Source organism: Nyctereutes procyonoides, unplaced genomic scaffold, assembly GCF_905146905.1.
Source record: "Nyctereutes procyonoides isolate TBG_1078 unplaced genomic scaffold, NYPRO_anot_genome, whole genome shotgun sequence".
NCBI lineage: Eukaryota > Metazoa > Chordata > Mammalia > Carnivora > Canidae > Nyctereutes > Nyctereutes procyonoides.
This window is the reverse complement of record NW_026575052.1, coordinates 27,503,656-27,526,167: the sequence shown is the minus strand read 5'-3', so window position 1 is coordinate 27,526,167 and position 22,512 is coordinate 27,503,656. Positions and strand designations below refer to the sequence as shown.

The following is a 22,512-nucleotide window of genomic DNA, read 5'->3' as shown; positions in this document are numbered from 1 at the left end:
CTTTATTTCATTCATACAGCATGAAGGTCAATTTGAGGCGAGAGCTTGTTCCTTTTCAGGTCTTTTGTGGGGCTATCACAGATTTAGGTATTGGCAATGTTCTACACATATCTGAGGACTTCTTGATTCTCTGGGAAAATGAGAGTTTTTCCAAGTTTTCCTTTTAAACTTTTTGATTAACTTGTTGTTTGCTCAAACAGGCAGCCAGAAAATTAAAAGACAGTCACCAACAAATACCTCAGGAGGAGAAGGCTGTTTGCACTTGACCAGCTCTTAGGTCAGATAAAGATAAGGGTGCCATTGTAGTCCAAAGGGAATCCTTTTGTGAAATAATGACAGTTATCGCAGAATGAGGCTTTGAATATGCCTCAAACCAGTCCTGAACCCTGTCCTGTGACTGTCCTGCCACTGGTTTTCTCTGTGATTGTGGGCTATTAGTTTTCAAGGCTGCTGTGCAGCTGGAGAAGGGGGCATGGGAATAAAGCAAATTGAGATGCCAGAAAGCTTTCTTTTATTACTAAGATCTAGTCTTCCTGAAATAAAAATTTCTGGATTGTTGTAAGCCTTTAGTCTCCAGAGTTCTGATAAAGTTGATTCTGATAGTTTTTGCCACTTTTCTAGTTGCTTTTTATGGAGGAAAGAATATTGGAGGTTTTTTTGTTTGTTTGTTTGTTTTACTCCACCATTTTTCCTTATGTACTCTGTATTATTTTTTGTAAGTTCCGAACCATATTAAACACCTGTGAGTCTGCTGTGCAGCTTAAACTATAACATTTTTTGGAGCTCACTTTGTCGTCCTCTCCATTCCTGTTTTCTAAACCTCTCCCATGTAGATCTTGAATTTTATTTTGCTTTTCTGTGCTTTTAAGAAAATTTACGCATATATATCCCTAACACAGTGTTCTCAGCCAAGGAGTATGTTGCTCCCTCAGAGTCATTTGATATTGTTATAATCAGAGAGACACATCCTTTTGGCATCTAGCAGATAAAATACAGGGTTGCTGCTAAACATTTTACAATGCACAGTAGAGCCTCCCACACCTGGATATTTCTTTGTTGTCAAGTCCAGAGTGCTAATAGTGCAACCGTTGAGAAACACTGCTCTATAATTCTTAATGTTCTAAAATATAAAGTTTTAGAATTTTGCCTTTCACATTTATATATTATAATCCACCTGGAATTAAATATTGGAAAATTTAAGAGCATATTGAAATTGGAAAAAATTATTTTTTTATCTTTGAGAAGGTAGTTTACCTAACTCTAGGTTTCAGTTTCTTTTGTTGATGTATTAGAAGAACCTATCTTCTTGAGAAATTTAATGAAATAATGCATGTAAAATGCCAAAGAAGGAAAGTTCTTCCAGTTAATATGTATAGAAGTAATTATGATGGAGTTATAAACTTCAGTGGATGATAAAAGTTGTGAAAGAACGAGGATCAGGACAAGCACCTGATTTTGGAGGTTCTCCCCACAAATTACTCAATAATGTTATTATTAAGGGGAACGTTGTAACAATTCAGTGGAGAAACCTGACAATTTAGTGGTCAAAGTGATCACCAGCTCTCTGTCTTGTGCCTCCTAATAAAACACACTAAAGGGGTACCTGGCTGGCTTAGAAGAGCATGTGACTCTTGTTCTTGGGGTGTAGTGAGTTTAAGCCCCATGTTGGGTGTAGAGGTTACTTAAAACAATGCACTGAGAAGAATATGATATAACTTATGTGGTAGTCCTGCCATAAATGCATCTAAAATCTAAGGTATCAGGCAAACTCAAGCCAAGGGATATTGTATACAATATCTATTTAAAAAAAAATCAAGTTCAAGAAAGACAAATAATAGCTGATGAATTTCTCCATTTAAATAAATAAACTAAAGAGGTGACAACTCAATGTAGTAGATTGGATCCTGATCCGGGGGAAAAATATCGGTGAAGTACATTGTGGGAATAATTGATGTAATTTGAATATGGCCTATTTTATCGGTTATAAACTTCCTGGTGTTTATTGTTCTACGTGGTTATATAAGAAAATGTCCTTGTTCTTAAGAAAAACATTGTGAAGTATTTAGGGGCATAAGATAATGTCATCACAAACTTTTTGGAGGAGAGTGTAGAAAGAATGGCTAAACAAATTGGATAAAATGTATCTAATTAGTGAGTAAAGCATTTATGAGAGTTCCTAATGATATTCTAGCCTATTAGTTTGAAACTGTCTAAGAAAGTTCTTTCACAAAGTTGAAAGTTTTTTCAAATAGTAAAAAATACTTTAACCATAGTTTTTTTTTTTTTTTTTTTTTTTTTTTTTTAAATTTTTTTTTCAATTTATTTATTTATGATAGTCACAGAGAGAGAGAGAGAGAGAGAGGCAGAGACACAGGCAGAGGGAGAAGCAGGCTCCATGCACCAGGAGCCCGATATGGGATTCGATCCCGGGTCTCCAGGATCGCGCCCTGGGCCAAAGGCAGGCGCCAAACCGCTGCGCCACCCAGGGATCCCACTTTAACCATAGTTGATGAATTTAAGATACCCAGTATATTAAATTAATATTTTAACATCTGAAATGATTCCTATCATTAGTGACATCTTGATAGTTAAAATTAGCTAATCATTTCCTTTTTGTGTAATACATAAAATAATGTGTCTTAAAATTGTAGGCATTTTGTTTTCAGTGCAGCATAATGATTATTATTTACTACTAGAAGCCATTAACTCATGGCATAGGTATTTTTGCAATGGTTTCTTTTTTTTTTTTTTTTTAAATATTTTTTATTTATTTGTTCATGAGAGACACACAGAGAGAGGCAGAGACATAGGCAGAGGGAGAAGCAGGCTCCCTGTGGGGAGCCTGATGCAGGACTCGATTCCAGGACCCCAGGATTCCAGGACCCCAGGATCACGACCTGAGCCAAAGGCAGATGCTCAACCACTGAGCCACCAGGCATCCTGGAATGGTTTCTTTTTTAATTAAAAGGGTTCTTTGTGGCTCTTACCCCCATCGTCTTCTATAGGTAATAATTTTCATTTATATTGATGTTATCTTTGCATTTTTAAAAATATTTATTTGTATGTTTCTCTCTTATAGGAAAGGCAGTATATTATATACTCTATTGCAATATGCTTTCATTTGATCATATATCCTAGAGTTCACTCCATAGAATTAGAGAGCTTCCTTGTTCCTTTAATTACTGCATAGTACTCCATTGAATAGATGCTTATGCTTTAGTAAACTAGTCTCCTTGGTGGGTATTCTGATTGTTTTTGCTATGTATCATCAATAGTGTTGCGATAAATAATATGTTGTATCCATTGTCTTTGCCAGTATATATTTGGGATCATAAGAAGTAGAGCTGTTGGGTTAAATGCGTGTATAATTTTGTTAGGGTGCTGCAAAATTTCCCTCCATAGGAAGTTTTCCATTTTATATAACTACCAGTAGTGATGAAAATGTCTGTTTCCCCGTAGCCTTGCTGATGGAGTATTTGCTAATCTGAAAGATGAAACTCGTATGTCCATGAAGTTTTAATTGTAGGAGAGTGGATATTTTGAACCTAGATACATGGAGGCTAGAGAGAGCTACTCACTTTTTTCCTATTTGAACTGTGTTTGCAGCATCTTTTGGAAATTAACAGTTTTAATTTTTATTACTAAGGTAAATAAGTAGACTCACATCTTTAGTACTTGGCATGTGCTTCTTCTTTTCCATGTTCTGTTAATATTTTTCTTCCTTGCTTTCTTTAATGGGTGAAAAAAATAACTCCTTGTTCATTTAAATTTGTAATCTATATTGGAGTCACTGTGTCTTTCATATTGGCACAAGAAAGAATTTTTTTTTTACAAGCAAGAATTTTGTAGATATTGCTGTAGTGATTTAATGTACAGTTTTTTTTCCCCCCAAACTTGAAACCGCATTCTTCTCTTGAGTGACTACTTTTATCTCTTGATGCCCAATAGTTAGATTCTGAATTTAGGAGGGAAGATTTACGATGGTATCAAGTTTGTGTAGGGTTGAGGAGTACAAGGGATTTCTACAGTTTTATGAAGCAATAACACCTTAAGAAAGGAAGGTGAGTTTTTCACTAAATAAACATTTATCCTACTTGACGTTTTAGAAGTCAGTTCTTTACGTGCTTGTCAAGTGTAGCGACTATGCATGTGGTATTTTTATCTATACTTAAGTAAATGTGTTGTCTTCAACTATGAGAAAATAGTATTGAAATTTCTTCTCTGTTTGGTATGTTGAGGTTTAGGCATAAGTTTTGAAAACTTGGTTGAGGATATGTAATGTTTCTTACAGTGTTTTAAAATCTATTTGTTGTACCATATACAAAGTTTAGTTTCAGAGGCATAAATTAGGTCTCTCCAAGATCGAGCCAGGGCTCAGAAAATCCTTTTGATTAGTGATAGATGCAAAGACATGGAGTATGGTGGAAATTTAGCTATATGTTTTAGCAGGTTTTCTTAATTAGAAAATTAGGTTTGGGGGATACCTGGGTGGCTCAGCAGTTGAGCGTCTGCCTTTGTCTCAGGAGGACGTGGGATCGAGTCCCGCAGCAGGCTCCTTGCAGGGAGCCTGCTTCTCCCTTTGCCTGTGTCTCTGCTTCTCTCTGTGTGTCAAATAAATAAATAAATGTATGTATGTTATTGGGGTACCTGTTCTGTTGGGTAAGCATCTGACTCTTGATCTCAGCTCAGGACTTGATCTCAGCTCAGGACTTGATCTCAGAGTTGTGAGTTCAGGTCCCACATTGGGCTCCAGGTTGGGCATAGAGCCTACTTAAAAAAAAAAAAAAATCAGATTTGTTTATTTAGGTGTTCTGAGGAATAGAAAGTGACACTTTTCACTTTTCTTCTCTCTTTAGGAGTGTTTCTCAGGAGTTATCAGAAACCATTCTCACCATGGTAGCCAATTGCAGTAATGTTATGAACAAGGCCAGACAGCCACCACCTGGAGTTATGCCAAAAGGACGCCCTCCTAGTGCTAGCAGCTTAGATGCCATTTCTCCTGTTCAGGTAAATGAGTGCTACAACTGGTACATCTGCCATTTGTTCATATACTTGGAATAGAATAAACTTCTACATCATTAGTAATCTCTCAAAGGAAAATTTGTCTAAATTTATTACCTTATAGATACCTGCATGTCTAGCATCCACTACTACATTTTAAAGGAGATCCATAAATAGGCATTGTAGTTGAGGATAGACTTTAATAATTAAATAGAACATAACTCTGAGAGGAAAGATGCAAAACAGTTTATTTAGGTTAAATGGTAAGGGCTTTTTAAAATAAGAATAACGTAGACTCGAGAAATAAGCACTGCCTTTGAACCTGATGTGTCTTGTTTGTAGCTTCACGGGCCAAGCAACAGTGCTAGAGCATAAGGACTTGTTATAACTGGGGCTCTTCAGCTCTCAACTGAACTGCTCTTTTAAAAACAAGGTACATTTAAGTTACTCCCTGACACCAACCACCCCCCTTCTCTCTGGGAGCAACATATTCTACTTCTGTTTTCATCTGCATTGATTGGCAGATTGGGGTTTAAGAAAAAAAAAAAGAACATTTAGTGATTCCGCAGGGGCCACTTTATATAAAAGGCATTTTGTTTACCATTTTCTGTGTCATGAAGGTTTGAAAAGAATGCCACAAACTAAGAAACTTGAAAGTTCAGTTATTAGATATTTTAAAAGATCTTTTGGTAAATAGCATACCTTGTTTTTTGTTTGTTTTAAATTTGAGCTGATCTCCAACCCTCAAGATCTTCACATTTTGAGTAGATTTATTTATTTTGACTGAAAGATTAATTTCTAGTTGCTAAACTTTTATTATGTTGAAAATTAACATAGTTCGAGAGCTTCTTTCTGTTGTAAAGGGGTTTATTGGAAAATTTAAAGACCTAATGTAACAATTGTCCTGTGTCACTATTAAGTGCTTAGTGCTATGGCCTCAGGGCAATTCTTTTAAATGTTAATAAATGTTATTCATGAAGTTTTGTATTCCTCATATTATGGCTCTGGTCCTTTGGCAGAGGCTAACTCTTTAAACCTACTGTCATACAGTAAGAAAAACAACTAGCACAGTTGACTTGATTTGAGGATTTAGGTATCATCATGATTGCTCGGGGTTTTGCAGTTTTATATGAAGAGCTAAAGATTTCTTTACCTGTGTCATATGTCTGCATGTTCTTAAAGTATGTTTAATACATTTTTATAATGTTTTTCTTTAGATTGACCCTCTTGCTGGAATGGCATCTCTTAGTATAGGTGGTTCAGCTGCCCCTCACACCCAGAGTATGCAGGGTTTTCCTCCAAATTTGGGGTCTGCATTCAGTACCCCTCAGTCACCAGCAAAAGCATTTCCACCCCTTTCAACCCCAAATCAGACAACTGCATTCAGTGCTATTGGAGGAATTTCATCACAGCTTCCAGGTAAGGGGGGAGGGGGTAGTGGTGGCTGATGAGAGTGCAGATTATTTGTAAATCTCACTTCACTTTAGTGTGTGGTAAAGTGTTTGGAATCAATTTGATAATGAAAGCTGTATAAATTATAAAGGCTGTTTCAATCTTCAAAGCTGGGAAGAGAAAACTATACTATGATAATATTCAAATTGTAAGGATTCTGTATTACCAAATGATAGTATAGACAGTAACAACTGTGTTAATCATACTCTGAAAGATGGGGGTTTAGCTAAAGAATTCATAGCTTTATGAATCATTCAAGGTTGGTATAATAAAGGTAGAAAATATTTCACATATCTGCTTGAGGTATATGTTCTGCTTCATTGCACCTCACCTACCTTGAAAATGATAGTAAAACCCTAAAACTTTTTTAGTTACTTCAAGTATTTTGGCTTTGAACTTTATATTGACGTGAAGGTTACATTTTTTCTCTTCTCCTTTACCCATTTGTTTCTCCTAAGCTCTCTGCATCTTTTATCTTCAGAGTGTAAGTTTTAGTGTACAAAAATTTAAGGACTGAAAATGTATGACTATAACCTAATTAACAATGCTGCTATATGGTTTTAGCCCTGATTGTTGATTTATTTAAGTCAAAGCTAACTTCCTTCATAAGGAAGGAAATAACTTCTTAGCATAGTTCTAATTATTATGAATTCTGTTTGCCAGAGTTGAGAGGAATAAGAAAGTCCCGGCTCATGCCACCTGGAAGATAGTATGAAATTCTTTAGAAAAGCACATCAGTTCCTTTTATTTTGACTCCCTTATTTGTCATATCACATGAGAATATACAGTTAAAGATTTGCATTATAATTTTATTAAGAATATAGACACATGGGGATCCCTGGGTGGCGCAGCGGTTTGGCGCCTGCCTTTGGCCCAGGGCGCGATCCTGGAGACCGGGATCGAATCCCACGTCGGGCTTCCGGTGCATGGAGCCTGCTTCTCCCTCTGCCTCTCCCTCTGCCTCTCTCTCTCTCTCTGTGTGTGTGTGTGACTATCATAAATAAATAAAAATTAAAAAAAAATAAAAAAAAAAAGAATGTAGACACATGAATAATTCTAAATGCTGATGACATTTTAGGGATTGTCCATTTTTATCTACTTTTATTAATTTAGATTCTCTATAAAATAGACGTTCTAAGGGAATTTACAAAGATAACTCTTTCAAATGAGAAACTGTATCTGTGATGTAAGTGAAGTCAAGAGTATGAGTAATGATAAGACTTCTGGCTGCTTTCCTTCTTTCTAGTAGGTGGTCTTGGCACAGGCAGCCTGACTGGTATAGGAACTGGGGCTCTTGGACTCCCTGCAGTGAATAACGATCCTTTTGTACAGAGGAAACTGGGCACCTCTGGATTGAACCAGCCTACATTCCAGCAGAGTAAGATGAAACCTTGTAAGTGGTAGTGTTGTCTGTGATTGTGAAGTGTGACTGATGCACATAAACCTCTTTAGATTTCCAGTTTGTTGCCACTAGAGTTATGTGGACTTAATAAACATTGACTTATTCTTAACTTAAAAATACTGACTTATCCTAATATATTGTTACTAGGACCATATGTTGATGTGCCTCCTGGATCAGTAGGAATTACTTTTTACAAACTTTGAGTTACTAAAATGAATTAAGGTATCACTCCACCTTTGGTCTGGATTGTTAGAAAAGTATGACGGTTAGTAAGAGGTAGTAGCATCTTTTAGGGGCATTACTCTAAAAGTAAGAAATACAGTAAAAAGTCACTTTTAGCAATTTAAATGTATGTATATAAATTTTATTCTTGCCCTGAAATTGTGTTGGTGGTGGTTTTTGTTTTTGTTTTTAACAATACAGGAGCAGCCATGAGAATTTCAGATTTCTGTTTCAGCCTGGCAGTTTATAAAGCAATTTATTTTAAGGTCAAAGCTTTTATGATATGTCTAGCCTTATATTTAATAAATATTGCCATATAACATGTATGATGTAACTTGGAAAACAGTTTTTAATGTTTCACCTCCTTAGTAAGTTAACTCTCAAAGTCAGAAGTCCTCTTTGTAAATACATAGGTGTGATTTACTTACAAATACCCGTGTTTTGGGGACAAAATACTCATTATACAGGATTTGAAAGTATACCAGTTGACTTGAAAATGTTAGTGTGAAAGGCTTGTCTGAATGTTATGTTCTGTAGCATGCTTTGTGTTTTATATCAGTGTGTCATACACATGCATTGGTAATTCTTATATGTTAGATGTTTTTATTATAAAGTAGTGAAGACTTGTTCATGGCAAGTGAGGTTAAGGGTAAGTGCATTGTGAATTTGAATGTAGTGAGCTTTCATGGTTAAAAGCCTGATGAAGAAATAATAAGAACTATAGTTACAAGACGATTTTGATAAATTCTTTTATATGTACCTAAAATACTTGAATATTGATCCATGGCCACTTAATAATTTCTTCATTTTCTTTATTTTTTCCCTTAAAATTAAAATTGTATTGTTCTCTTTGGCTATCCTGTGTGTTTTATGGGCGATTGGGGAATAAGTTGAAATGCCCACTGGTTGCCTTTCTGTTCTAACAGCGGACTTGTCTCAGGTGTGGCCAGAGGCAAATCAGCACTTTAGTAAAGAGATAGATGATGAAGCAAACAGCTATTTTCAGAGAATATATAATCACCCACCACATCCAACTATGTCTGTTGATGAGGTAAGTGTCTAGGGTATTCTAATACTTTATGTTAAATGTGAAAGTAAATACCTCTTTCGAAGTTTTTAGAAATTCAGTTCCGAATGTTCTCCTATATCTATGTACCCTTTGAAATCTTAACATTCATCTCAGGCTCAGTATTGTTAAATATTTTGCTTAACAATTCTTTTTTAAAGATTTTTTTCAAGTGTGTTTATTCTTTATAGTAATCTTTACACCTAATGTGGAGTTTGAATGCACGACCCCAAGATGAAGAGATGCTTGCTCTTCTAAATGAGCCAGCCAGCCTCCTCCAACCTTAAAGATTTTATTTTTAAAAGTATATTCTTTTTAACAGTTCTTTGAAGAATATGTACGGAATGCTTTCCATAATAGTTTTCTTTATGCGTGTTTTGTTTTTGTCTTGCTTTTTCTAGGTATTAGAAATGTTACAGAGGTTTAAAGATTCTACCATAAAGAGGGAACGAGAAGTCTTTAACTGTATGCTGAGGAACTTATTTGAAGAATATCGATTTTTCCCCCAGTACCCTGATAAAGAGTTACATATAACAGCCTGCCTGTTTGGTGGGATAATTGAAAAAGGACTGGTCACTTACATGGCATTAGGTCTTGCCCTGCGATACGTTCTTGAAGCCTTACGCAAGCCTTTTGGTTCCAAAATGTATTATTTTGGGATTGCTGCACTAGATAGATTTAAAAATAGGTGAGTGAATAGGTTTTCTATGAAGCATCTCTCTCTCTCTCTCTCTTTTTAATTACTTTATTTATTTTAGAGAGAGCATATGCCAGAGTGGGAGGGGCGGAAGGAGAGAGCATCTCAAGCAGATTCCACCCTAAGCAGAGAGCCCAACTTGGGGCTTGATCTCACCACCTCAAGATCCTGACCTAAGCCAAAACCAATGTCGGGTGCTTAAACTACTGTGCCACCCAGGCACCCCTGAAGCATCTCTTTTTTAATATAATAAAAAAGAATAACTATCATTTATCAACTAGTTCTTGTTATGCCTTATTATTATATGTATTTTAACAACTGTATGAAGTAAAAGAGGAGGAAGTGAAAAAATTTCTTTATAATTACCAAAGAAGTGGTAGGAAAAGTTTAAACTAAAATAGTTCTTTTGTTACTGTTTATTGAAATATACTTTAGATACAGTGAAAGTCACCATTTTAGCTTTTAGTTCTTCGAGTTTTGGCAAAATTACAGTTATGTGGCCTCCACTATCACAATGAAGATACTGTATATTTTTGTCATTCCCAGGCAGTTTTCTTGTTTCCTCCTTTGTAGTTTTGTGATCATCTTTGGTCCCTGGCAGTCACCGATATGATTTCTCTCTAGCTTTTCCAGTGTTCTTTAAGCAGAACCTTGCACAGTATTCTTGGAATTAGCATGATGGTTTTGAAATTAATCTGTATTGTATGTTTCAGTAGTTGTGTCTTTTCATTGCTGAGTAACATTCCATTGTTTGGATTAACTATGAATTGTTTTTCCATTTACCTGTTCATGAACATTTGAAATTATTTCCAGATAGTAATTTTAGTGGTTCATTGTAATCAAATTTTAACTGAAATAGGACCCTAAAAAAGGTATTTTCTGATGTAAGAAAAAGTAAAGTGCATAGATATTTCTTTCCTCTATTTCTGTGTTTTTATCGTTGGCATTCTCTTCAAGTAAGGTCTTTCCTAGGTAAAATAGGGTAAGTGGCTTACACTAGCATTTGTAAGAAAATTTGTTAATTGTGCTGCTTCTGTTCTTACATGAAATAATGAATGAGTAAATGTTTTTGTTGACAGATTGAAGGACTATCCCCAGTATTGTCAGCACTTGGCTTCTATCAGTCACTTTATGCAATTTCCACATCATTTACAGGAGGTAAGTGTCTTTAATATCTAAAATCTATTAGTTGGAGAGTTTATTTTAATTTGATTTTGGAATTTCTGGGACTGGCATTAAGATTTCTTAATGATTGGCATGATACAGGGATATATACTATTTGTTGCTCATTTTGCAGCTTAATAGGTCATGAAAAATGTCATGCTTGGATTATCTTAGTGCTTTTGCTTCATATAATAAAAGTTTTTATCAGCTATTTTAGCTTTATAATGCTGTTGAAGAATATACATCTTGTGCTATTACTAAGAATTCCTGCATGGTGGGATGCCTGGGTGCCTCAATGGTTGAGCATTTGCCTTTGGCTCAGGGTATGATTCCGGGTCCAGGATCGAGTCCTGCATCGGGTTCCCTGCAAGGAGCCTACTTCTTACTCTGCCTGTGCCTCTGCCTCTCTCTGTCTCTCATGAATAAATAAATAAAATCTTTTAAAAAATATTAATATGAGCCACGAGTGTTGCTTATTCATGTGAGGGATTGGGAGAATCCCTATTGTAGTACGATGTAGGAAAGCAGAGTTTTGTAAGACTAACATGAGAAGTCAGAGGTTTACCACAGTAAAAGGTGTTTGGAATTCAGATCTGGGAATACAGACCTTGGAAAAGTGAAGACAAAGAGAAGTGGCATGGAAATGATCACACAAAATAGTGGTCTCCAGCAACCCCTCTTAACAAGATAATAGCTAGAGGGTGAGAGAGAGGTTATTTGTATTTCTATACTTAGTCAATTTATTTTTATTTATTTATTTTTAAAAATATTTATGTGTTCATGAGAGACACAGACAGAAAGAGGCAGAGATAATAGGCAGAGGGAGAAGCAGACTCCCTAGAAGAAGCCCAATGTGGGACATGATCCTGGGATCATACCCTGAGCCGAAGGCTGAACATTGAAAAATGTTTAACTTCAGAGCCACGCAGGTGTCCCTATACTTAGTCAATTTAAAGTGTTATACTTTATTCAGAAATTGCCTTTCCTATTTGAAAATGCCCTTTATTTTTTTTAAAGATTTATTTATTTCAAAAGTGGGGTTGGGGGGGAAGGGCAGAGGAGAGAGTCTTAAACAGAAGCCTTGCTGAGTGTGGAACCCAACACGGGGCTTGATTTCACAACCCTGAGATTGAGCCAAAATCAAAAGTTGGATGCTTAACCAACTATGCTACCCAGGTGCATCGAAAATGTCCTTTTTTGATTAAAGTTATATGTCTAGATAGTTTTTTGTTTTTTATTTAGAAAGGGAGGGGGAGGGGCAGACGGAGCAAGAAAATCTTAAGCAAGGCTCTTCACCCAGTGCAGAGCCAGATGCGCGCAGGGCTCGATATCACAGTCCTGAGATCATGACTTGAGCTGAAATCAAGAGTTGGACACTTAACCGACTGAGCCACCCAGCCACCTCTGGATAGTATTTTTTGTTTTGTTCAGGCATAGACTGCTGGAAATAGGATCGGGAACCATCTATCAGTTTTCTAATTTGTGTATGGAAAGGTGGTTGAGTGGTCTGAAATTGCAAGAAGTCTGCCCTCTTGCTTATTACTCTCTCATTGGCTGGGCTTTCTATAGTGTGTTCCTTTATTTTGTAGTTATAGCTTTATTGGGAGGTAACTCACAGTGTATTTTTTTAGGCCTTAGGTTTCTCATCAGCATCCAATAAAAGAGATCAATTCAGTATAGAAATTTAAAAATGTTAAAGTTTACATGTATTAAGGGATTTATGGAAGTATATATGAAGGTATCGGTGGTGGCTGTTTTGTAAGTTCTTCTCTAGAGTAGTTCCCTTGCAAATATTTTAAGACATACCAATATTTTATCTCCTAAAGAGTTCATGCTATCTACTTATGTATAATATATATATGAATATGGACCAGAATGAGGCAAGGAGTGAGGGATATAGATGAACCAGAGGAGTGGTCTGAGGATTTCTCCCCTCTGAGAAGTGAGGGGAATGTAATTCTGAATTTTCAGTTTTTGTTAAGTCTTTTAATGTCTTTCCCTCTCCCTGTCCCTAGTATATTGAGTATGGACAACAATCTAGAGATCCTCCTGTGAAAATGCAGGGCTCTATTACAACCCCTGGAAGTATTGCACTGGCTCAGGCCCAGGCTCAGGCCCAGGTTCCAGCAAAAGCTCCCCTTGCTGGTCAGGTTAGCACGATGGTAACCACCTCAACAACCACCACTGTTGCTAAAACGGTTACAGTCACCAGGCCAACCGGAGTCAGCTTTAAGAAAGATGTGCCAGTAAGTAGATCTTTTTTCTTTTTTCGGGTATTTTATGTTGTAATGTCTCCAGTAGTGAGCATTATTTTAATTTTAATATAAATATCACATGCCTACTAAATGTAAAGACCAGCATTTCTCCTTTATTATCTCCCCTCCCCAGATTTCCCAGAGGCAGGCACTATTAATAGTTCAATATATATTTTTGCCAACACTTTCCAGTGTACAGTTGTGTATATACCATGTGTATGTTTTTTTACTAAAAGAATCAGTATACATTTTCCCCTGGGATTTGTCAAGCAGGCATTTCAGTTTATGTTATGTACTTTATTTTTTTAGCCTTCTATTAATACTACAAATATAGACACGTTGCTTGTGGCCACAGATCAAACTGAGAGAATTGTAGAGCCCCCAGAAAATATCCAAGAGAAGATTGCTTTTATCTTCAATAATCTCTCACAGTCAAATATGACCCAAAAGGTGAGCACAATGTAATAGTTTATATACCATTATGAATGCTGTCTATTCTTACCCATAATGGGTTGGGGGGATTTATACTTGATGTTTTGCACCCTTTGTAATACTTTAAAGGTTGATAGAATCAAAACAAGGAGAATGTAGATATACAATTAGTGGCTATGGTTTTTGTAGACATTAAACAGCACTAGTTTTGCAGTTAGTTTTACAGGCTTTTGAAGTAATGGTCTCATCATGGTGGAAGGTTTCACTTCTGTCTCATCGCAACTCATGTCCTCCCAGAGACCATTCAGAGTTTTTATTAGGTGTCTAAGAACTGAGGTAGACTTTGTGCAAAGCATAAGAAATCCTTACCTTTCAAGATTATAAGGTATTGGAAATGTGTACTTTAGCAAGTAAGATTAGCCTGAACAAGTATTTTTTGAGATATTATCCATATGACATCTTTCAAAATCCCACCAGAATTGATTAGGGGGAAATAAGCTGTTATTGTCCTTTTGGAAGAGAAGTTTCCTGGAGATGGAAATTTAGGGGAAAAAAAGTTTTGGCATTAGGTCTGTTTATGATAGGTTGTACATTATAATTTATTCAATTTTTGTCAAATGGAGAGTTGAGTAAAATGGAGGTGAGGGACATCATGTTTTATAATTTTAAAGCTGAAAGCGGCCATAGATGTTTTAGTCCTTATCTCCCACAGTTGGTGAGATGACTGATTGTACTAACATGGAATTGAATATATATACTTAATGGCATATGTCTGATAGGGGGAGCAAATGAAGCATGGTGCTTTAGCACCAAATTTTGCAAGGAGCCACATGTTGTGGTATTGATCACAGGAAAAAACACAAGACTGTATTTTATCTTTTAATTGTCATATTGGTCGGCTAGGTTGAAGAACTAAAGGAAACTGTGAAGGAAGAATTTATGCCTTGGGTTTCACAATACCTGGTTATGAAGAGAGTCAGTATTGAGCCAAACTTCCACAGCCTCTATTCAAACTTCCTTGACACGCTGAAGAACCCTGAATTTAATAAGATGGTTCTGAACGAGACCTACAGAAACATCAAAGTAAAATTTAGTTCTTGTATTTCTTTTCGTTACTGTTCTGAATTTGGAAATACCTGATTGTACAAGCAGAATTTTGGGAGATAGGTTGGCTGTTTTTTTCCTATATGTTGTCTGTATTAGGTTATTTATGAAAGTTGCCCTAGGGTTTGTTTCAAATATGGAATTAAAATTCACAAAGAATTTATTTTTATTTATTTATTTTTTTAAAAGAATTTAGTTTTATAGACGCGTACTGTTCATTTTGAAAGTAGCTATTCTATTTTCATCATTCCATGCACAATTTAGAATCTTTATCTTCTATTGATGTCTTTAACTTTTTTCCCCTTCATATAAGTAATAGGCTCTTAGCTGTAGTCCCTCAGGTTCTTTTTAGTAGTCTTATAGAAATATTAATAACTTACAATAACTTTCACTGTTAAAAAGACAGTGTTGCAGTGAATCTTTTATGTCTTCTTTTTTTTTTTTTTTTTTTTAATTTTTTTTTTTTTATTTATTTATGATAGTCACAGAGAGAGAGAGAGGCAGAGACACAGGCAGAGGGAGAAGCAGGCTCCATGCACCAGGAGCCCGATGTGGGATTCGATCCCGGGTCTCCAGGATCGCGCCCTGGGCCAAAGGCAGGCGCCAAACCGCTGCGCCACCCAGGGATCCCTCTTTTATGTCTTCTTAAGTGCCACATATTCTAGCCTTATTTGTGGAATAGCTATTGTGAAGGATTCTCAGCAGTTTAGAGTCAGAGTTTTCCTAGTGTGCTAACACTTGTTCCATAAAATTAGGTATTTTATTTTTCAGGAGGATTAATGTTTCAAGAAAAGCAGCATACAGCTCTAATTATTCTTTGATGCATAACTTGGGGCATTGGTTTAGGAATCAGCACTATATTTAAACCTGTGGATGGGAATTTTCCCCATTCTTGGTTACGCTGTAGTGCAAAAGAATTCCTGGCTCTTTATGCTGCACAGACATTGTACCATTCTGCTGTTGCTGAATAGAGTTAAGGAACATAACTATAATCACCGTTTTTTATCTGATTGCAGTGTGATTGGGATGTGAAAGTTTCCACATATTCTAAAGCAAAATTTCAAGATACTTTTAAACAAATTTAAATTATAACTTTGTAGCCATAAATTTTACAGGGTAACCTATAGTAGATGTATGTAATGTGCATGCCCCAAAACATTCATGTGATGGTTATGTCCCACATTGGAAAGTAAGAACTAGAGAATTAATGAAATAGCTATTCTAGAAATTTTAAAAGAAGTGTTATTATACTGTATTTCAGAAAGCTGTTTTAGTTCTCTGTAGTGATAAATAGTGACCTGGATAATACTAAAGACTGCAGTAGGTAACTGTGAACGTGGTTACGATTTTCCATATGCTTGTTGTCTTGAAGGACTTGCAAGCATCGCTTTAATCATCATTTGAATTGAATGTTTGCTCTTCAAAACTAGATTTGCAATTGGGTGTCCACTTCAAACCTAGCTAAAATTATCAGTTTTCAAATACTTTTCTCTGGGACTATAAATGAGCCTTTGTAGAGTTATATGGAATAGATCTACTCTGGGGACATGTTCTCACAATTGATGGCTCATTTTAAATGTAGGATAAAGTGGAATTCTCAGTTGAGTTTCTTTTTTTGAGAATTTTTTTTCTTAAGCTCATTTTCTGTCTTTCTTAATCCTATACCATTTCAGGTGCTCCTGACCTCTGATAAAGCCGCAGCAAATTTTTCAGATCGTTCTTTGCTGAAGAATTTGGGACATTGGCTAGGAATGATCACTCTAGCTAAAAATAAACCCATCTTACACACTGTGAGTTCCAGCCAGAGGTTCATGTAAAACTTGAGAATGTTCATATAGCATATTATGTCTAAAAATCTCGACTTTATTTGGTACTGTTTTTTTAATGATTATTGGGTATTTGTAAGAGTTTGGCGCATGTTTTGAATCAAATTGTGGTATGCTTATGATCCTACATTATTTAGCAGGATAAACAGAAGCCAGTAAGGGATGGCTGTCAATCCTTTTTGTAAGGCAGGGTCTTATTATATTGATTCCTAATTTGGGACTTAGTTTGGCAAGATACCTTTCTTTTAGTACTTTGAGGGTTTTTGAAGTATATTCCCAACTTTTAAAATATTTTTCTTATTCTAGGACTTGGATGTAAAATCTTTGCTGCTTGAGGCTTATGTAAAAGGACAGCAGGAGTTGCTCTATGTAGTGCCCTTTGTTGCCAAAGTCTTAGAATCTAGTATTCGTAGTGTGGTGAGTAGATTTTAATACTTTATTGATGGTTAATTTGTAATAATTAGTTTGTTTCAGCAAAAGGGCAAGAGATTATATCCTTAGTTCTTAGGAATGTAGAGCTAGTTTAGTCAGTCTTAGAGAAACTTGGATTTCCAGTGTGAGAGGCTAAGGTAACATTATTTTAAAAATGATTTTAATGGATGGCTTTTGGTTTTGGTGTTTTCGTAAAATATGATATAGATTGGAAAAGTAAGGATTTTGTTATGGGCACATAAGTGCTTAACTATTTTAAATAATACAAATTAAATAATGGTTTTTGGGCCCAGCTTAACATAGTAGCTTTTCTTTAGGTTTTTAGGCCACCCAACCCCTGGACAATGGCAATTATGAATGTATTAGCAGAGCTACATCAGGAACATGACTTAAAGGTAAATTTAAAGGCTGCTTTATCCTTTGGGGCATTCTCTGCCTTCACATTATTAAAATTTACAGGAAAGGTAGAGTATTTGGTTGGGGGAAGGGAAGCACTGTAATATTTGGGTGAGAACAGTATATGTTGTGAATAAAGCTACATTAAAACAATTCTATTCAAATATTTGAATCCTGCAGTTAAACTTGAAGTTTGAAATTGAGGTCCTCTGTAAGAACCTTGCATTAGACATCAATGAGCTAAAACCTGGAAACCTCCTAAAGGATAAAGATCGCCTAAAGAACTTAGATGAGCAACTCTCTGCTCCAAAGAAAGATGTCAAGCAGCCAGAAGAACTCCCTCCCATCACAACCACAAGTAAGTGTGATAATTAGCCCTCTGCTTACCAGAATCTTCTTAAATGGTTCATCTTCATGCATATAGCAAGTTAAAAATATCCACATAATGTGGTGCTGAAATTTCACAAACTTTTTGGTAAGCTATCTAAATTATTAAGGAAAAGTTAGTTTTAGGTAGGCATTGCCTTAGGTATTAGAAGCCATCTAATAATTCATAAAATATTCTTAACTCAGTATCATTAATCATATCCCAAATAAGCCAGATTATCTTTTACATTGTTTGAATTCTCAGAACTGCATGGCATGATGGTCTATGTTATTCCTCAAATCTTTCGCTGGCCAGACTACCAACTAGACCTGCATGGGGAGTGAATTATTATACTTGGATCATGTAAATTGGAAGTATGGGGGCTATGGGAGTGTTGAATGAAAGATTCAGATGTGAGTTAGAATAAACTAGCTTTTCATTCACTCTTAGTCTGCAGTATCTAAGAATCCCCAAATGAAACCAGGCAACAGCCTAGACTGGAACAAAGAATAATCCAGAAAGGCTTGGGGTTACTAATGCAGCATGTCCTCACAGTTGATTTACTTGCTCTGGGGCATTGTCACTGACATAGTTTTACATACTTTGTTCAAATCTTTAAAACAACAGAAGTTTTCTTATTGTAATTTAGGGTGGAAAAAATCTGACCTGTATTCCGGTCCCCCAGGAGACTAAATCTAGTTAATCTAATGAAAAATCACTTGATAGCCTGCTAATGTTACAGTAAAGAAGTTTGCTTTTTATTAGCTCTTATTTTATCTTTTAATATTTAGCAACTTCTACAACACCAGCTACCAGTACCACTTGTACAGCTACGGTTCCACCACAACCTCAGTACAGCTACCACGACATCAATGTCTATTCCCTTGCAGGCCTGGCACCACACATTACTCTAAATCCAACAGTAAGTAAACACTGCTCCATTCCCCAGTTCCTACTTTGTGACAGGATAAATTGGCCACCTTCCTTTCCTTTTCCCCCCTTCTTCTGGATTTTTAGCAAAGAGCAGGAATTGGGAACTGCTATGTAGTACAGCTTGGATTTTTTTCTACTCTAAGAGTAGAGTATCATCTATATTGTTCCTCATATCTAAACCCCGAGATTAATCAGCTGGCAATATAATCACAGTCACCAGGAATTCCTTCCAGAAATCAAAAGATCCTTGGGGTGTTCATAGCTTTTTTGCTCTTTATTTTCGTTGTCATGCCATCTTTAGCGTTACATTATGCCATTTCTTTTGGCAGACGGTTTGAAAGGAGTTGTTTCCTACAACACTAAGAGATTTCCTTAAATCTCTACGCAAGGGTCTAGAAGTGGAACTTAATACTTTAAGTTAAATTTCTGTAGCTTGGTTATAGGAGGAAGTTTAGTTTGAAGTCCTGTAAGATTCCTGTTTTTAAAAGGTAGTATTTTATTCTGGTATGTTCAGAGTGATGATTATCTTCTGGTTTTTATTCTCCTTTACACTTGTTCAAAATCAGATACTTGGAGTATGATCATGGTCTTTTTTATTTTTTACTTTTTTTTTTTTAAGATTTTATTTATTCATTCATGAGAGACAGAGAAAGAGAGGCAGGCAGAGGGAGGAGAAGCAGGCTCCATACAAGGATCCCCATGTGGGATTTGATCCCAAAATCCAGGATCACACTCGGAGCCAAAGGCAAACACACTCAACCGCTCAAAGGCAAACGCTCAACCACTGAGCCACCCAGGGGTCCCTGGGTTTTGTTTTTTAGAAACTGAAAATATTCACAAATATAGGAGTAAATAACTAATACATCGAGCCCCCCTCCCCCCCCCTTTAAGGACATAAAGAGATCATTTTAACTTGCCCCCTTCACTATGTTTTGGGGAGAGGGGGCAGACTTGGATCTAGAAAACGTGATTTCCCTTTATGACACTGTCAGTAATCTGAATACTTTTTTGTATCCAGCATGAATATTTTAAAAATTTCCTACAAAGCCATTAAGTTAAATAGATGAAGTATTAGGGCATAGTTTGTTTCCCTGAGCTAAAAGATTGTAAATAGTCTTTAAAGTAAAGCAAAATGGCTTTCAACGTATGGTAGTATAAATGTTTGCTATTCTGAATTATTTATAGTAATGTTCTTTTAAGAAATCCTTTTCACTGTAAACTTGATTCTTTTTGCAATTCTCCAAGCAACTAAAAAAATTACTTTAAGAGAGTATTTAAGCTACGGACACGTGGATGGCTCAGTGGTTGAGCATCTGCCTTTGGCTCTAGGTGTGATTCACAGCAGGATTCAGGGATTGAGGAGCCTGCTTCTCCTTCTGCCTGTGTCTCTGCCTCCCTCTCTGTGTCTCTCGTAAATAAATAAATAAAACCTTAAAAAAATACTTAAGCTACATGGGGTGCCGGGGTGACTCAGTCTGTTAAGCATCTGCCTTTGGCTCATGTCATGATCTTGGGGTCCTGGGATTGAGCCCCGTGTTGGCCTCTCTCCTCTCAGGGAGTTTCCTTTTCCCTCTCCCTCTGCCCCAGCTCATGTGCTTGGATAGGTCCTCTCTCTCTCTCTCTCTCTCTCTCTCTCTCTTTCTCTCTCAAATAAATCTTAAGGAAAAAAAAAAAGTACTTAAGCCACAGATTTTAACTAAGCAAGCATGTAATGTACCCTATAATAAAAAATTTGCCCATCTGTCTTAGACTTTTTTTTAAAAAATTGAAGATAGATCTATTATCACATATCACAAGGTATACTGAATACTACTCTCTTTGTAGCTTAGCTTCTATTTCCTGTGTTTTTCACTGCTTAATTTAAGGCAGACACTGGTAGTTAATGATTAATTTGTAGTAACTTCCAAAAATCATGGGTGTGATTACCGATGAAAGTTGGGTTGTCTTAAACAACTGTTGACTTAACTTGTTTTTTCCCCACCTAGATTCCCTTGTTTCAGGCCCATCCACAGTTGAAGCAGTGTGTGCGCCAGGCAATTGAACGGGCTGTCCAGGAGCTGGTCCATCCTGTGGTGGATCGATCAATTAAGATTGCCATGACTACTTGTGAGCAAATAGTCAGGAAGGATTTTGCCCTGGATTCTGAGGAATCTCGAATGCGAATAGCAGCTCATCACATGATGCGTAATTTAACAGCTGGAATGGCTATGATTACCTGCAGGGAACCTTTGCTAATGAGCATATCTACCAACCTGAAAAACAGTTTTGCCTCAGCCCTACGTGTACGTTGATTATGTTCTTGGTGTAGTACACAATTCTTTATTGCTTGTCTGAAAGAGTTTTTCTTTGCATATCACATTTGTTTGATGCCTTCCTTTCTCTCAGATCATAAATTCCATGAGGTGAAGCATCACATTTGTTTTTTGCTCACTATTATGTCCTCAGTATGGTGTTTGGCAGATAGTAGATCTCCAAATATTTATTGGTTTAAGGAAGTGACGGATAGAAAAAAGTGTCTAAGTTAGCAATCCTGTTTCTGTTTATCACTAAAAATTTAGATTAAAGCACTTGGAATAGGGATAGTACAAAGTAATTTTGGAAAGTGACTTTGTACACACACATGCAGAAGCACACACTCCAGTAACTCATTTATTTTGAGTCTTGCATGTCATATTTTCTTTCTTTCATTGCTTACTGTTTTTGTATTGTGCATATCAGAACAGCCTGATAAGTAAAATGTTTTGGGTGAATAGTATTTTCATCTTGTATACAGATGAAGATGATTATTAGGCTATTTCATGGTCACAGCTGATGAGTCATAAGTGGAGTCAGGGCTTTTTGTTTCGTTTTGTTTTTTTATTTGTCTAGGTATTGCCATCCACAGAAAGACATCCACTCTTATGTCTTAACCATCCACAGAAAACTTTAAATTGTTTTCTTTTTGTTTCTTCTTCCAATAGACTGCATCCCCACAACAAAGGGAAATGATGGATCAGGCAGCTGCTCAGTTAGCTCAGGACAATTGTGAATTAGCTTGCTGTTTTATTCAGAAGACTGCAGTAGAAAAAGCGGGCCCTGAGATGGACAAGAGATTAGCAACTGTAAGTGTTTACATTTACCATTTAAGTTTTTTTTTTTTCTATTTAAGAAAATGCCTCATAACAAGAACCTCAGTGACTTTTTTTATTTGCAGGAATTTGAGCTGAGAAAACACGCTAGGCAAGAAGGGCGCAGGTACTGTGATCCTGTTGTGTTAACATACCAAGCTGAGCGGATGCCAGAGCAAATCAGGCTGAAAGTGAGAATTGGGGCTTTGTCTTTCTCTGACCATCTTTGTTTTCTTTCTATTCTTGTTGCTTAAGCTCTTCACTAAGACAGTGGGGTTGTATATTTCTGAGACAGATTCTACCTCAGTAGCATATCATTTGAAGGCTACCTGTGGAGAAGGCATGAAAGATAACTTAGATGGGGGTGCCTGGCTGGCTCAGTTGGTAGAGTGTGAGCCTCATGTGAGGGATTACTTAAAGTTACTTACTTTAAAAGATTTCCTAAAGATAAAATCTTTATAATACGTATATATTTAAAAAGGATAATCTTAGAGGCAGCCCGGGTGGCTTAGCGGTTTAGCGCCGCCTTCAGCCCAGGGTGTGATCCTGGAGACCCCGGATTGAGTCCCATGTCAGGCTCCCTGCATGGAGCCTCCTTCTCGCCCTGCCTATGCCTCTGCCTCTCTCTGCCCCCTCCCGATAATTAAATAAAATCT

At 36.5% G+C, this 22,512-nt stretch overlaps 1 protein-coding gene and 2 non-coding genes across 10 annotated transcripts in view; all 3 read left to right on the top strand.

Annotated features, from left to right (window-relative positions):
* Window positions 1-22,512, top strand: part of CNOT1 (CCR4-NOT transcription complex subunit 1) — a 101,774-nt gene that overhangs the window by 59,301 nt on the left and 19,961 nt on the right. For 4 of the 8 annotated variants that reach the window (XM_055332711.1, XM_055332707.1, XM_055332708.1 and 1 more), the window contains 17 exons: window positions 4,857-5,007; window positions 6,219-6,420; window positions 7,700-7,846; window positions 9,004-9,128; window positions 9,545-9,831; window positions 10,920-10,998; window positions 13,020-13,250; window positions 13,569-13,709; window positions 14,595-14,774; window positions 16,469-16,585; window positions 16,928-17,038; window positions 17,371-17,448; window positions 17,630-17,807; window positions 18,608-18,738; window positions 20,735-21,031; window positions 21,710-21,850; window positions 21,943-22,047. In XM_055332711.1, coding sequence (XP_055188686.1) covers window positions 4,857-5,007; window positions 6,219-6,420; window positions 7,700-7,846; window positions 9,004-9,128; window positions 9,545-9,831; window positions 10,920-10,998; window positions 13,020-13,250; window positions 13,569-13,709; window positions 14,595-14,774; window positions 16,469-16,585; window positions 16,928-17,038; window positions 17,371-17,448; window positions 17,630-17,807; window positions 18,608-18,738; window positions 20,735-21,031; window positions 21,710-21,850; window positions 21,943-22,047 — 2,701 coding nt within the window. The remainder of the gene's footprint in view (window positions 1-4,856; window positions 5,008-6,218; window positions 6,421-7,699; window positions 7,847-9,003; window positions 9,129-9,544; window positions 9,832-10,919; window positions 10,999-13,019; window positions 13,251-13,568; window positions 13,710-14,594; window positions 14,775-16,468; window positions 16,586-16,927; window positions 17,039-17,370; window positions 17,449-17,629; window positions 17,808-18,607; window positions 18,739-20,734; window positions 21,032-21,709; window positions 21,851-21,942; window positions 22,048-22,512) is intronic. The other 4 variants (XM_055332712.1, XM_055332709.1, XM_055332713.1 and 1 more) reach the window with 2 other exon arrangements.
* On the top strand, window positions 5,307-5,442 carry LOC129514325 (small nucleolar RNA SNORA50). The gene has a single exon (XR_008665396.1). It is a non-coding gene; the product is annotated as a small nucleolar RNA SNORA50 (small nucleolar RNA).
* LOC129514321 (small nucleolar RNA SNORA46) lies at window positions 15,647-15,781 on the top strand. Its single transcript, XR_008665393.1, has one exon. It is a non-coding gene; the product is annotated as a small nucleolar RNA SNORA46 (small nucleolar RNA).